General features: G+C 37.5%; 1 protein-coding gene across 1 annotated transcript in view; it reads left to right on the forward strand.

The window, feature by feature from the left end:
* The window catches only part of ADAMTS20 (ADAM metallopeptidase with thrombospondin type 1 motif 20), a 208422-nt gene that overhangs the window by 155182 nt on the left and 40069 nt on the right, over positions 1-13171 (forward strand). The window contains exon 29 of the mRNA XM_032645453.1: positions 297-464. Within this exon, the coding sequence (XP_032501344.1) occupies positions 297-464 (168 nt within the window). The remainder of the gene's footprint in view (positions 1-296; positions 465-13171) is intronic.

Below are 13171 nucleotides of genomic sequence, written 5' to 3' on the forward strand. Positions count from 1 at the left end.
TGCAGATAGTCTTTAACCTCAAAAGATCTAAAGCATTTATGTGCCAGAAGAGTGCTTGGTATATGGTAGACAATCAATACTTTTTTGAAGAATAAATGGATACCTTATCATATCAATATCAGTGATGGTAGAGGGCAGATTGGCAAATTTTAAATTCTCTCATTAGAAATATCAAAGTATATCTTGATGAAATATCAAAGTGATGATGTTTTGATTGCTTCATTTTACACTTCTTGCAGATAAACTTTAATTAGTAAAGATAAAATGAATCAAGTGAATTCATATTTATTTTCCAGTGCTCAGCTCCTTGTGGTAAAGGTTTAAAGTACCGTGAGGTGATTTGCATTGACCAAATCCATGGGAAGTTAGAAGAAAAATACTGCAGTCATCTACAGAAACCTCGAACTCATAAAGCTTGTAGATCTGTCAGATGCCCTTCATGGAAAGCCAAAAAATGGAATGAGGTATGTAAGATGTTTTATGATTATATATGTATTTTTGCATTTACAGAGAAAATCTTAATTCATTCTGTATGCTTTCAATAACCTTGAAAGTTTTACTCTACTAAATGTGTTTTATTCTATTACACAATTTTTTTGCACTATGCTCTGAATTAATATTGTACAGTGTTAACACGTTTGCTAAGTTCATAGCTTAATAACAAATTAGTCTTTTTTTTTTTAAACATCTTTATTGGGGTATAATTGCTTTACAATGGTGTGTTAGTTTCTGCTTCATAACAAAGTGAATCAGTTATACATATACATATGTTCCCATATCTCTTCCCTCTTGCGTCTGCCTCCCTCTCACCCTCCTTATCCCACCCCTCCAGGCAGTCACAAAGCACCGAGCCGATATCCCTGTGCCATGCGGCTGCTTCCCACTAGCTATCTACCTTACGTTTGTTAGTGTGTATATGTCCATGACTCTCTCTCGCCCTGTCACAGCTCACCCTTCCCCCTCGCCATATCCTCAAGTCCGTTCTCCAGTAGGTCTGTGTCTTTATTCCTGTCTTACCCCTAGGTTTTTCATGACATTTTTTTTTCTTCTTAAATTCCATATATATGTGTTAGCATACGGTATTTGTCTTTTTCTTTCTGACTTACTTCACTCTGTATGACAGACTCTAGGTCTATCCACCTTATTACAAATAGCTCAATTTCGTTTCTTTTTATGGCTGAGTAATATTCCATTGTATATATGTGCCACATCTTCTTTATCCATTCATCCGATGATGAGCACTTAGGTTGTTTCCATCTCCAGGCTATTGTAAATAGAGCTGCAATGAACATTTTGGTACATGACTCTTTTTGAATTTTGGTTTTCTCAGGGTATATGCCCAATAGTAGGATTGCTGGATCATATGGTAGTTCTATTTGTAGTTTTTTAAGGAACCTCCATACTGTTCTCCATAGTGGCTGAACCAATTCACATACCCACCAGCAGTGCAAGAGTGTTCCCTTTTCTCCACACCCTCTTCAGCATTTATTGTTTCTAGATTTTTTGATGATGGCCATTCTGACTGGTGTGAGATGATATCTCATTGTAGTTTTGATTTGCATTTCTCTAATGATTAGTGATTTTGAGGATCCTTTCATGTGTTTGTTGGCTGTCTGTATATCTTCTTTGGAGAAATGTCTATTTAGGTCTTCTGCCCATTTTTGGATTGGGTTGTTTGTTTTTTTGTTATTGAGCTGCATGAGCTGCTTGTAAATTTTGGAGATTAATCCTTTGTCAGGTGCTTCATTTGCAAACATTTTCTCCCATTCTGAGGGTTGTCTTTTGGTCTTGTTTATGGTTTCCTTTACTGTGCAAAAGCATTGAAGTTTCATTAGGTCCCATTTGTATATTTTTATTTCCATTACTCTAGGAGGTGGGTCAGAAAGGATCTTGCTGTGATTTATGTCATAGAGTGTTCTGCCTATGTTTTCCTCTAAGAGTTTGATAGTTTCTGGCCTTACATTTAGGTCTTTAATCCATTTTGAGCTTATTTTTGTGTATGGTGTTAGGGAGTGATCTAATCTCATACTTTTACAGGTAGCTGTCCAGTTTTCCTAGCACCACTTATTGAAGAGGCTATCCTTTCTCCACTGTACATTCCTGCCACCTTTATCAAAGATAAGGTGTCCATATGTGCGTGGGTTTATCTCTGGTCTTTCTATCCAATTCCATTGATCTATCTTTCTGTTTTTGTGCCAGTACCATACTGTCTTGATGACTGTAGCTTTGTAGTATAGTCTGAAGTCAGGGAGCCTGATTCCTCCAGCTCCTTTTTTCATTCTCAAGATTGCTTTGACTATTCGGGGTCTTTTGTGTTTCCATTAAAATTGCGAATTCTTTTTGTTCTAGTTCTGTGAAAAATGCCAGTGGTAGTTTGATAGGGATTGTATTGAATCTGTAGATTGCTTTGGGTAGTAGGGTCATTTTCACAAAGTTTATTCTTCCAATCCAAGAACATGGTATATCTCTCCATCTATTTGTGTCATCTTTAATTTGTTTCATCAGTGTCTTATAATTTTCTGCATACAGGACTTTTGTCTCCTTCGGTAGGTTTATTCCTAGATATTTTATTCTTTTTGTTGCAATGGTAAATGGGAGTGTTTTCTTGATTTCACTTTCAGATTTTTCATCCTTAGTGTATAGGAATGCAAGAGATTTCTGTGCATTAATTTTGTATCCTGCTACTTTACCAAATTCATTGATTAGCTCTAGTAGTTTTCTGGTAGCATCTTTAGGATTCTCTATGTATAGTATCATGTCATCTGCAAAGAGTGACAACTTTACTTCTTCTTTTCCGATTTGGATTCCTTTTATTTCCTTTTCTTCTCTGATTGCTGTGGCTAAAACTTCCAAATCTATGTTGAATAAGAGTGGTGAGAGTGGGCAACCTTGTCTTGTTCCTGATCTTAGTGGAAATGCTTTCAGTTTTTCACCATTGAGAATGATGTTGGCTGTGGGCTTGTCATATATGGCCTTTATTATGTTGAGGGAAGTTCCCTCTATGCCTACTTTCTGCAGTGTTTTTATGATAAATGGGTGTTGAATTTTGTCAAAAGCTTTCTCTGCATCTACTGAGACAATCATATGGTTTTTCTCCTTCAATTTGTTAATATGGTGTATCACATTGATAGATTTGCATATATTGAAGAACCCTTGCATTCCTGGAATAAACCCCACTTGATCATGGTGTATGATCCTTTTAATGTGCTGTTGGATTCTGTTTGCTAGTACTTTGTTGAGGATTTTTGCATCTATGTTCATCAGTGATATTGGCCTGTAGTTTTCTTTCTTTGTGACATCCTTGTCTGGTTTTGGTATCAAGGTGATGGTGGCCTCGTAGAAGGAATTTGGGAGTGTTCCTCCCTCTGCTATATTTTGGAAGAGTTTGAGAAGGATAGGTGTTAGCTCTTCTCTAAATGTTTGATAGAATTCGCCTGTGAAGCCATCTGGTCCTGGGCTTTTGTTTGTTGGAAGATTTTTAATCACAGTTTCAATTTCAGTGCTTGTGATTGGTCTGTTCATATTTTCTATTTCTTCCTGATTCAGGCTTGGCAGGTTGTGCATTTCTAAGAATTTGTCCATTTCTTCCAGATCGTCCATTTTATTGGCATAGAGTTGCTTGTAGTAATCTCTCATGATCTTTTTCATTTCTGCAGTGTCAGTTGTTACTTCTCCTTTTTCATTTCTAATTCTATTGATTTGAGTCTTCTCCCTTTTTTTCTTGATGAGTCTGGCTGGTGGTTTATCTTTTTTGTTTATCTTCACAAAGACCCAGCTTTTAGTTTTACTGATCTTTGCTATTGTTTCCTTCATTTCTTTTTCATGTACTTCTGATCTGATTTTTATGATTTCTTTCCTTCTGCTAACTTTGGGGTTTTTTTGTTCTTCTTTCTCTAATTGCTTGAGGTGCAAGGTTAGGTTGTTTATTCGAGATGTTTCCTGCTTCTTAAGATGGGCTTTTATTGCTATAAACTTCCCCCTTAGAACTGCTTTTGCTGCATTCCATAGGTTTTGGGTCGTTGTGTCCCCATTGTCATTTGTTTCTAGGTATTTTTTAATTTCCTCTTTGATTTCTTCAGTGATCACTTCATTATTAAGTAGTGTATTGTTTAGCCTCCATGTGTTTGTATTTTTTACAGATCTTATCCTGTAATTGATATCTAGTCTCACGGTGTTGTGGTCGAAAAGATACTTGATACAATTTCAGTTTTCTTAAATTTACCAAGGCTTGATTTGTGACCCAAGATATGATCTATCCTGGAGAATGTTCCATGAGCACTTGAGAAAAATATGTATTCTGTTGTTTTTCAATGGAGTGTCCTATAAATATCAATTAAGTCCATCTTGTTCAATGTGTCATTTAAAGGTTCTGTTTCCTTATTTATTTTCATTTTGGATGATCTGTCCATTGGTGAAAGAGGAGTGTTAAAGTCTCCTACTATGAATATGTTACTGTCGATCTCCCCTTTTATGGCTGTTAGTATTTGCCTTATGTATTGAGGTGCTCCTATGTTGGGTGCATAAATATTTACAATTGTTATATCTTCTTCTTGGATCGATCCCTTGATCATTATGTAGTGTCCTTCGTTGTCTCTTCTAATAGTCCTTATTTTAAAGTCTATTTTGTCTGATATGAGAATTGCTACTCCAGCTTTCTTTTGGTTTACATTTGCATGGAATATCTTTTTCCATCCCCTTACTTTCAGTCTGTATGTGTCTCTAGTTCTGAAGTGGGTCTCTTGTAGACAGCATATATAAGGGTCTTGTTTTTGTATCCATTCAGCCAATCTGTGTCTTTTGGTGGAAGCATTTAGTCCATTTACATTTAAGGTAATTATCGATATGTATGTTCCTATTCCCATTTTCTAAATTGTTTTGGGTTCGTTATTATAGGTCTTTTCCTTCTCTTGTGTTTCTTGCCTAGAGAAGTTCCTTTAGCATTAGTTGTAAAGCTGGTTTGGTGGTGCTGAACTCTCTCAGCTTTTGCTTTTCTGTAAAGGTTTTAATTTCTCCATCAAATCTGAATGAGATCCTTGCTGAGTAGAGTAGTCTTGGTTGCAGGTTTTTCTGCTTCATCACTTTCAGTATGTCCTGCTACTCCCTTCTGGCTTGTAGGGTTTCTGCTGAGAGATCAGCTGTTAACCTTATGAGGATTCCCTTGTGTGTTTTTTGTTGTTTTTACCTTGCTGCTTTTAATATGCTTTCTTTGTATTTAATTTTTGACAGTTTGATTAATATATGTCTTGGCGTATTTCTCCTTGGATTTATCCTGTATGGGACTCTCTGTGCTTCCTGGACTTGATTAACTATTTCCTTTCCCATATTAGGGAAGTTTTCAACTATAGTCTCTTCAAATATTTTCTCAGTCCCTTTCTTTTTCTCTTCTTCTTGTGGAACCCCTATAATTCGAATGTTGATGCATTTAATGTTGTCTCAGGGGTCTCTGAGACTGTCCTCAATTCTTTTCATTCTTTTTTCTTTATTCTGCTCTGCAGTAGTTATTTCCACTATTTTATCTTCCAGGTCACTTATCCGTTCTTCTGCCTCAGTTATTCTGCTATTGATCCCATCTAGAGTACTTTTAATTTCATTTATTGTGTTGTTCATTGTTGCTTGTTTCATCTTTATTTCTTCTAGGTCCTTATTAACTGTTTCTTGCATTTTGTCCATTCTATTTCCAAGATTTTGGATCATCCGTACTATCATTATTCTGAATTCTTTTTCAGGTAGATTGCCTATTTTCTCTTCATTTGTCAGGTCTGGTGCATTTTTATCTTGCTCCTTCATCTGCTGTGTGTTTTTCTGTCTTCTCATTTTGCTTATCTTACTGTGTTTGGGTTCTCCTTTTTGCAGCCTGCAGGTTCGTAGTTCCCGCTGTTTTTGATGTGTATTTCCAGTGGCTAAGGTTGGTTCAGTGGGTTGTGTAGGCTTCCTGGTGAAGGGGACTAGTGCCTGTGTTCTGGTGGATGAGGTTGGATCTTGGCTTTCTAGTGCGCAGGTTCACGTCTGGTGATGTGTTTTGGGGTGTCTGTGGCCTTATTATGATTTTAGGCAGCCTCTCTGCTAATGGGTGGGGTTGTATTCCTGTTTTGCTAGTTGTTTGGCATAGGTTGTCCAGCAGTGTAGCTTGCTGGTCGTTGAGTGAAGCTGGGTGCTGGTGTTAAAATGGAGGTCTCTGAGAGATTTTCGCCGTTTGATATTATGTGGAGCTGGGAGGTCTCTTGTTGACCAGTGTCCTGAAGTTGGCTCTCCCACCTCAGAGGCAGAGCCCTGACTCCTGGCTGGAGCACCAAGAGCCTTTCATCCACACGGCTCCTCAATTTGGGATGAATCATTGTCTATTCATGTATTCCACAGATGCAGGTTACATCAAGTTGATTGTGGAGCTTTAATCTGCTGTTTCTGAGGCTGCTCAACAAATTAGTCTTTTGATTTTTTTTTTTTTTTTTTGTGGTTGTAATCTGTACAAGAAATTCTGTTACTGAATACCAGGGAGGCTACTGATGATTATAATATTATTCCAGATGACCTAACAGTAAAATATACCTGATGTGGTGTTTAGTAACTGTCTTGCTTCCACACTAAAGTCTTGGATTTGAGCTGAGTTTGCAACTTGGAAAAGGGACTGGTAAGTTCCAGATGGATCATAATTGGAGATGGTTTAAGAGTCAGGGAAATGACAGAACTAGGGAGCCCAGCTGGTCTAAGGTCAGAGAGTGGACACGCTTGGAAAGACTCAGCAAAAATGAAGCTGCTGCGGAGATGAGACCAAGGCTGAAAACTCAGTTTACAAAAGAAGGGTGATGGATACTTGCTCTGGCACACTCAGGGAAGTAAGCTCCAGATCTAAACTGGGAAAGCCATATATTTGAATGTGATTGTCCAGCAAAGACCAGCCTGGGAAATATTAAGGAGGAAAAAGCCATAAATGAAGCCAGAAATGATAACTAGAATAATTTCCTGAGGCCTGATTTCAGTGGGGCTAGGCTTTCAGCAAAGCTATCTGGCTGCTCTCAGCAGTACCTCAGGATACTTATCCGTGTCTTAGAGGAGCTAGTCCTATGATGGGAAAAAGAACTCATCTTCTGCTGATGGAACTTTCTTGTCTCTGTCTGATGCTGGAGCTATGTTAAGAAGGTAGGGGTTCAGACAGGAGCTAGAAGTGGGATTTCCCTGGGGCTCTAAGTTTTCATCCTTCACTCCGTGAGATCAGATCCTTGGTGGCAGAGCACCAGCTTTTAAAGTGATAGTGTCAGTGTATCATTATTTTTGAATAAAAAGCTCCCAAATTGAGTGAGCATCTCAGGTTTCTGTGTAGAAGAGTTAGCCTTTGTCAAGTGTTAGGGTGTTGAGAATTGTGGTTCATCTTTGACTGAAAACTAGGGGCAAACATGTCTCAGTTTTTCTTCTCAAAACAAAACATATATATCTGAGCACTTACTTCTACCCTGAATTTTGGTACAGTAAATAAAATTAATTTTGTGGTTTAGCAGAGACCATTATTTAAAAGATATCCCATTAACCTGTTTTATTTAGTGAATGCCACTACTACCTACTAAGTCGTTCAAAACAGAAACACTGGGTCCATCCTGTCTCCCTTGACCCCTGTTAGTTATCCCCTAGCTTCTCTCAATGACAGCAGGCAGGAGCCGCTGGTGGATGGGACTGGAAGTGGGAGACACTCTGCTTTTTGGCCACCAGCATCCCTTTTGATCCCCAGGATCCTTTTGCTGCCTTGCAGCTGCTGCAGCTGCTGTGGTTGCTATTCATGAGGGACACTTCCTGACCCTTGACCTCCAGCTCCACAACAGTGAATCAATCATGGGTGCTAACAACTTGTCCTTGGCTTGCCACCAACTCTGAAATTATATAAGATTCACTAAATGGATGTATTTCAGGGGTTTCTAAGATACAGATATGAATATGTAAAGACTATAAAAAACACAGATGCTTTTGTACAGCGTTGGCTTTTTTTCTTTGAATTGGTTTTCCTTGTCATAGAAATTAACTTCATACACCCACACAGTCCCCAAAACTCTGCCAGAAACAAATGACCACTAGTAAAGTCGCTGGCTTTGATTTATTCTATAAAAAGTACCCACATGAAGTTAACAATTGCAGGCTATCAGTGAGCTGCATATAATAATATATTCAACAGAAGTGTAATTTCAGAGGTAGTTACAGGATAATCACTGGTTGCTACTTTGTTCCAACTGCATAAATTGTAAAATTGCTTTACTAGAATCCCTCACTATAATTTCATTTTATTACTATTTTACATTGTACCTCTAATGGAAAGACTTATTTGGCAAACTGTGACCACAGAGGTGCTCAAATGAGTTTTGAAGTTAACACTCTTCATATGGTATTTGATATCATTTTTTTTTAATGAAAGGATTTAGTAATGCATTTTAATGACTGCAGCCAAACAGGAACAAACATTGCTATATAGAGTCCTTTGTCCGTAGGGTCCAGATGTATACGTTTAGAGGCAAAATAAATACTGGAATCATTTGAAATGAAAAAAGCCTCATCCTCTTATTTCTGGAACCAGGCTTTTTGTTTTTGTTTTCACCTAATTTTACCTATTTGGGAATACCAGCTTCACTTGTAAATTCAAGTTTTTAAGGCTAGCATGGGGTGTTAGCATCTTCATGGTCTCATGCTTAGTTCAGTGTCATCCAAATGTAGTTTTTATACTCAGAAAAAAAAAATCATCCAGAATTCTCACCTCCCCTTGATCATGGCAAACTTGCCGGACAGCTTAGAAAGATACTTGAAGAATCTCAGGCAACCCTATTGAATCTAGAGCCTCGTGATAGCAGCCACTTACTTGGTCCCTCTTTTCAGGGACCCATTATTTTCTTTGTAGTATTTTAAGATCAGAGTTGGAACCAAATGTGATATGAGTTCCAAAATCTCACAAGTCTACCGGCTAGTGCCCCCCTTTCCCAAAACACCTAATGTGAAAAAAAATTTTTTGGAAACTATTTGCTAAATGCTGACATGGTTAAGTGATTTTGTATTTCTGTAATTCCATATTTTCTATATTTCCAAAATACATATATAAATCATATTTGATTTAAATATTTGATTTCAAATATAGTCATATTTGAAAAAATTGTGATGTATACATATATATCTTTTATAATCTAAAAAGATAGCAAATCTTAAGTCCCCACAGCCCCTGACCAAGAATGCAGAGCCTCTTCATCTTTACATCCAGGTTAAGTGAGTTTTCTTCCAGGAAGACAGGCTGAGGCCAAGGTCAGAGAGGATGTCTTTTTGTTCTGGGGCTGGGTGAGCTATGCTTCTCAATCTTTTCTAGCTAGGGCCAGCAATTCTGCTTTTGAATTTCTATGCTGCCTGTTAACTCTCTTCCTTTATCATCTTTCTTGATACTTAAGATGGTCTATCTTTGAGTGGGCTGAGACGACTAATACTCTTTGGTTTGAGGCATGTGTCGAGAAACTTTTCAAGGCAAACATATTTGTATCTCTGTAAGAAAAGTGAAAAAAATGGGAATAGGACGGAAGCAGCAAGGGACAGTCAGTTCCTGACACTGCTGAGAGACTTCTGTATTCGTCCCAACTGTAGGTATTCATTATGCAGATGAGGAAACAACAGCTTATAGGGGTTAAGTACTGAACAGCTTGTGCAGGTCACAGGCCAGGAAGTGATGGGGGCGGGGGGTGAGCATTTGAACACTTGTCTGAGTCTTCCCTATTGTAGTTGCTGTCATAATTATTTTATAGTTATCATTTTACATGAGCTCATCTTTATACTTCCTTAGCAATGTCTTTTACTTCCTTAGCAATGTATCTCCCCTCTTACAAGGCATCTGAAGTCAACAATTGCAGAATGTCACTGGATGACACATAACAATGCATTCAACAGAAACGTAGTTTCTATGTTGTGTTGAGTTCATTACAAGCTTATTTATATATAAAAAGTCTGTTGCATAAATTTAAGATATATATGGATTTTACATATCTTAGGAAAATAACTGAGGGTTTAATTGATCATGTATTGAATATGGTGTAGTTGCTTAAATCACTAGCAACATATTAGGCTACATTAATACATGAAGAGTGTTCAGAATTTTGCACTAATAAATTCTAGTCAGATTTTTGGAGCAGTGCCTATTCTGAGACCCACACTGTAAGAAAAGTCTTGACAAATTACCAAATCCCCAGAGAAGCACAATCGAATTGTTATAACTATTCTGTATCAGTTCTACTGTATTCTGTTGCAAGTAGGAAAAGTACTGATTATTAGTGGCTCGAACTCAAAGTCACTTACTCTTCACATAACAAGACCAGAAGGTCACTAGATTTAAGTTTGATTCAGTAGCTCCACAATGGCAGGGTGCTGAATGGGCATTTCTGTGATTCTGTTGATCAATCCTAATGGTCATAAAATAGCTGCTCCCTTTCCAGACCTCACACTTTTATACTTTCTCACATGAAAGTAAGTATGAATTTGTTCTATGTTGATAAGGAGGACAGGTCTAGACAGTGGGTAAAGTTTACAGAAGAATATTTCAGCTCAATATAGGAGAGTATTTGCTAAAACTTCAGAGTCACCCAAAAATGAAATGATTGCTTTCAGGATACAGTGAACTTACTCATACTGAGGCTGTGGAAGTATGGGTAGGTTTGATATTCATTCATTCACTACTGCTGTAAAATGGATTTCAGGATGGAAGAGGAATTGGAATTAGATATTCCTAGAGTCTTTTCTAACTCAACATCCTGTACTACTGCTAATACTACTGCTACAGTATTGATGCATTTGAAATAAACTATAGTTACAAATAACTGACTATAATAAAATCAAAACCTTAATCCATTAACAAGAAATTATAAATAATGCATCAAGAAAGGACTTTACTATTACATTTTAAATAATTTTTTATTAAATAGCAGAGTGAGTTAGCCTTAATGAACCCATTTGGCAATGCATGTTCTAACATTTCTTCATCTCTGCTCTACAGTAGCTAAAACAGCTACAGTACCTGTGGATTGGCTAAAACTTACCTTCTCCACTTCCACTGTCAAGTTTTTAAAGCACCAGGCTATGCAGTGTTGTAGTACATGTACGCGTGAATAGGAAATTTGGCTGACTTTTCCTCTCTGAGTTAAATTATGCAGTGGCGGTCAGTTAGTGCCTTCCAATCAATTATTTGTGTCATACTCGTAATGATAGACTCGCATTGCCTTCATATGAGTTACTTGGATTTTTAAAGAAAGATAAAATTTAACATGCTTATAAAAATGTGGTTCAATAAAGCTGTTGAATAAGGGTGACTACTCTGGAGTTACAGCTGTACCTTGAGAGGTCATTCTAATAAGTTGCTGGATGTAAGAGTGAGTTATCATGTCTTCACAGCATCCGCAGCCCGTAAGAGGAGCTGATGGGCAAAGGCGATAAGTTAGGCTTTGGAAATGTTGGATTTGAGGTGCCTTTGACCTATCTATGTAGAAAATACATGAAAATTCTTGTCAATACATGAAAAATTCCTTGTAAATACATGAAAATATAAATGGAGAGCTCAGAATTATGATCAAGGCTGGAGAGAACAGATTTAGAAATTATTGGGACATAGAAGAAATTGCTCAGAAAGAGCTCAGAGGGTATAAAGAGAAGCAAGTTATAAAGAGAACCCTGGGAGATGCTAACACTTAAAGGCTAAACAGAGAAAATAGAGTCAGTTAAGGACTACAAGAGGAGAGTACCTGGAACCAGAGGGGATTTCAATCACAGAGGCCAGAAAGGCTCAACAGAATGTGGTCACTGGTGCTGACGGTGTCAGTGAGATTAACTAAGAAAAGACTTGAAAAGTGTCTCTTGGACTTGGCAGTTAGGGTTATCAATGACATGAGGCTAAGAAATACTTCATTTAAGCAAAGAATTCTCTCCTCTGTTCAAATCTGAAATCACATCAGTTTAGTCTTTTGTACTCTTATCTCTAAAAAATGCTGAAAAACAAAAGTTACTTGTGTTCTTCCAAGCAGTAGTCCAGTTTTTTCTTTTCCTTTGAGGGTGAGGTCCATTATAGTAGCCCCCTATGGTGTCAGTGGACTCTTCTAAATGCATGCTGTGGTCAAAGAATCAGTCAGCCACTGTGGATTATTGAACTGTAGAAAACGCTATTTATCTGAAAGAACTTCTTGCTAAATTGTGTTTTGTGAAATTTGTTTTCAGGATTTTTTTTTCAGGTTTAGAAGTAGGAATTTTTCTGAACATGGTTTATATTTGTGAAATTATTACTGGAAAATGTTTGCAGGAGCCTTATTTTATAGACTAAACATTTCACCAAAGGTTCAGATAAGTTAAACTACAACCTGACATCTTAGTCTGGTTAATATTGTGCCCTGCACAAAATACACATTAAGTTATTATTATCTCCATACAAAGGAGCCATGTCTTTTTTGTGAAAACATTCAATGAGCTGTCAAAATTCAACTGCTAAAGCATAAAATGAGGGTCAATATAAGTAAGCGATGTAGATATGCATAATATTCTTTGTAAGTTAAAAAAATATAAAAATCCTCTTTTAAGTCAGTGGTTGCCGCTTATACACACAAGACAGAAAACTAAATTTAAAGGTGCCGCTACAGTAAAATTGTTGCAAGAGTTTATAAGAGGAACTTGAGTCTAACAGGTGAACTAAGTTCTTAGATTTTGTGGGCTTTAAGTGTTTTAAAATTCATGGTGAAAGCATATTCTGCAGAGACATATTTACTGTTAGAGAAAAAAGCAACCACTGACTCTGTGAATCCTGCAGAAATAGAGACCTTAATGAAAAACCTGAAGTTTTACCCTTACACTGTCACAGTTGCGAACAGCCATGAGGCCCCATGTAACACTCAATATGACCTCCAATCCCTTCTGGAATAACGAAGAGTATAAAAACCAAGCTCACAAATTAAATAAATACCCTTAGACGTTCTGCCTACTTTATTAATATTGGCATCCTAGCTCTTGGTTGTGGTCAGGCTCTGCTGTTTTATGGCTTGGCCTTGCAGAGTTGAGAAAACCCTGAGAAGTTGCCAAGTCCTTCTCCATCCCGTGGAGGCAGCACAGGGAGAGCTCAAAGGCTGCAGTCAGAAAGAAGCGGGCTTAAACCTGCTTCGCCACTGACTTCACGTAGCAGCTCAGGCAAATG

This window comes from Phocoena sinus, chromosome 10 (assembly GCF_008692025.1).
Source record: "Phocoena sinus isolate mPhoSin1 chromosome 10, mPhoSin1.pri, whole genome shotgun sequence".
NCBI lineage: Eukaryota > Metazoa > Chordata > Mammalia > Artiodactyla > Phocoenidae > Phocoena > Phocoena sinus.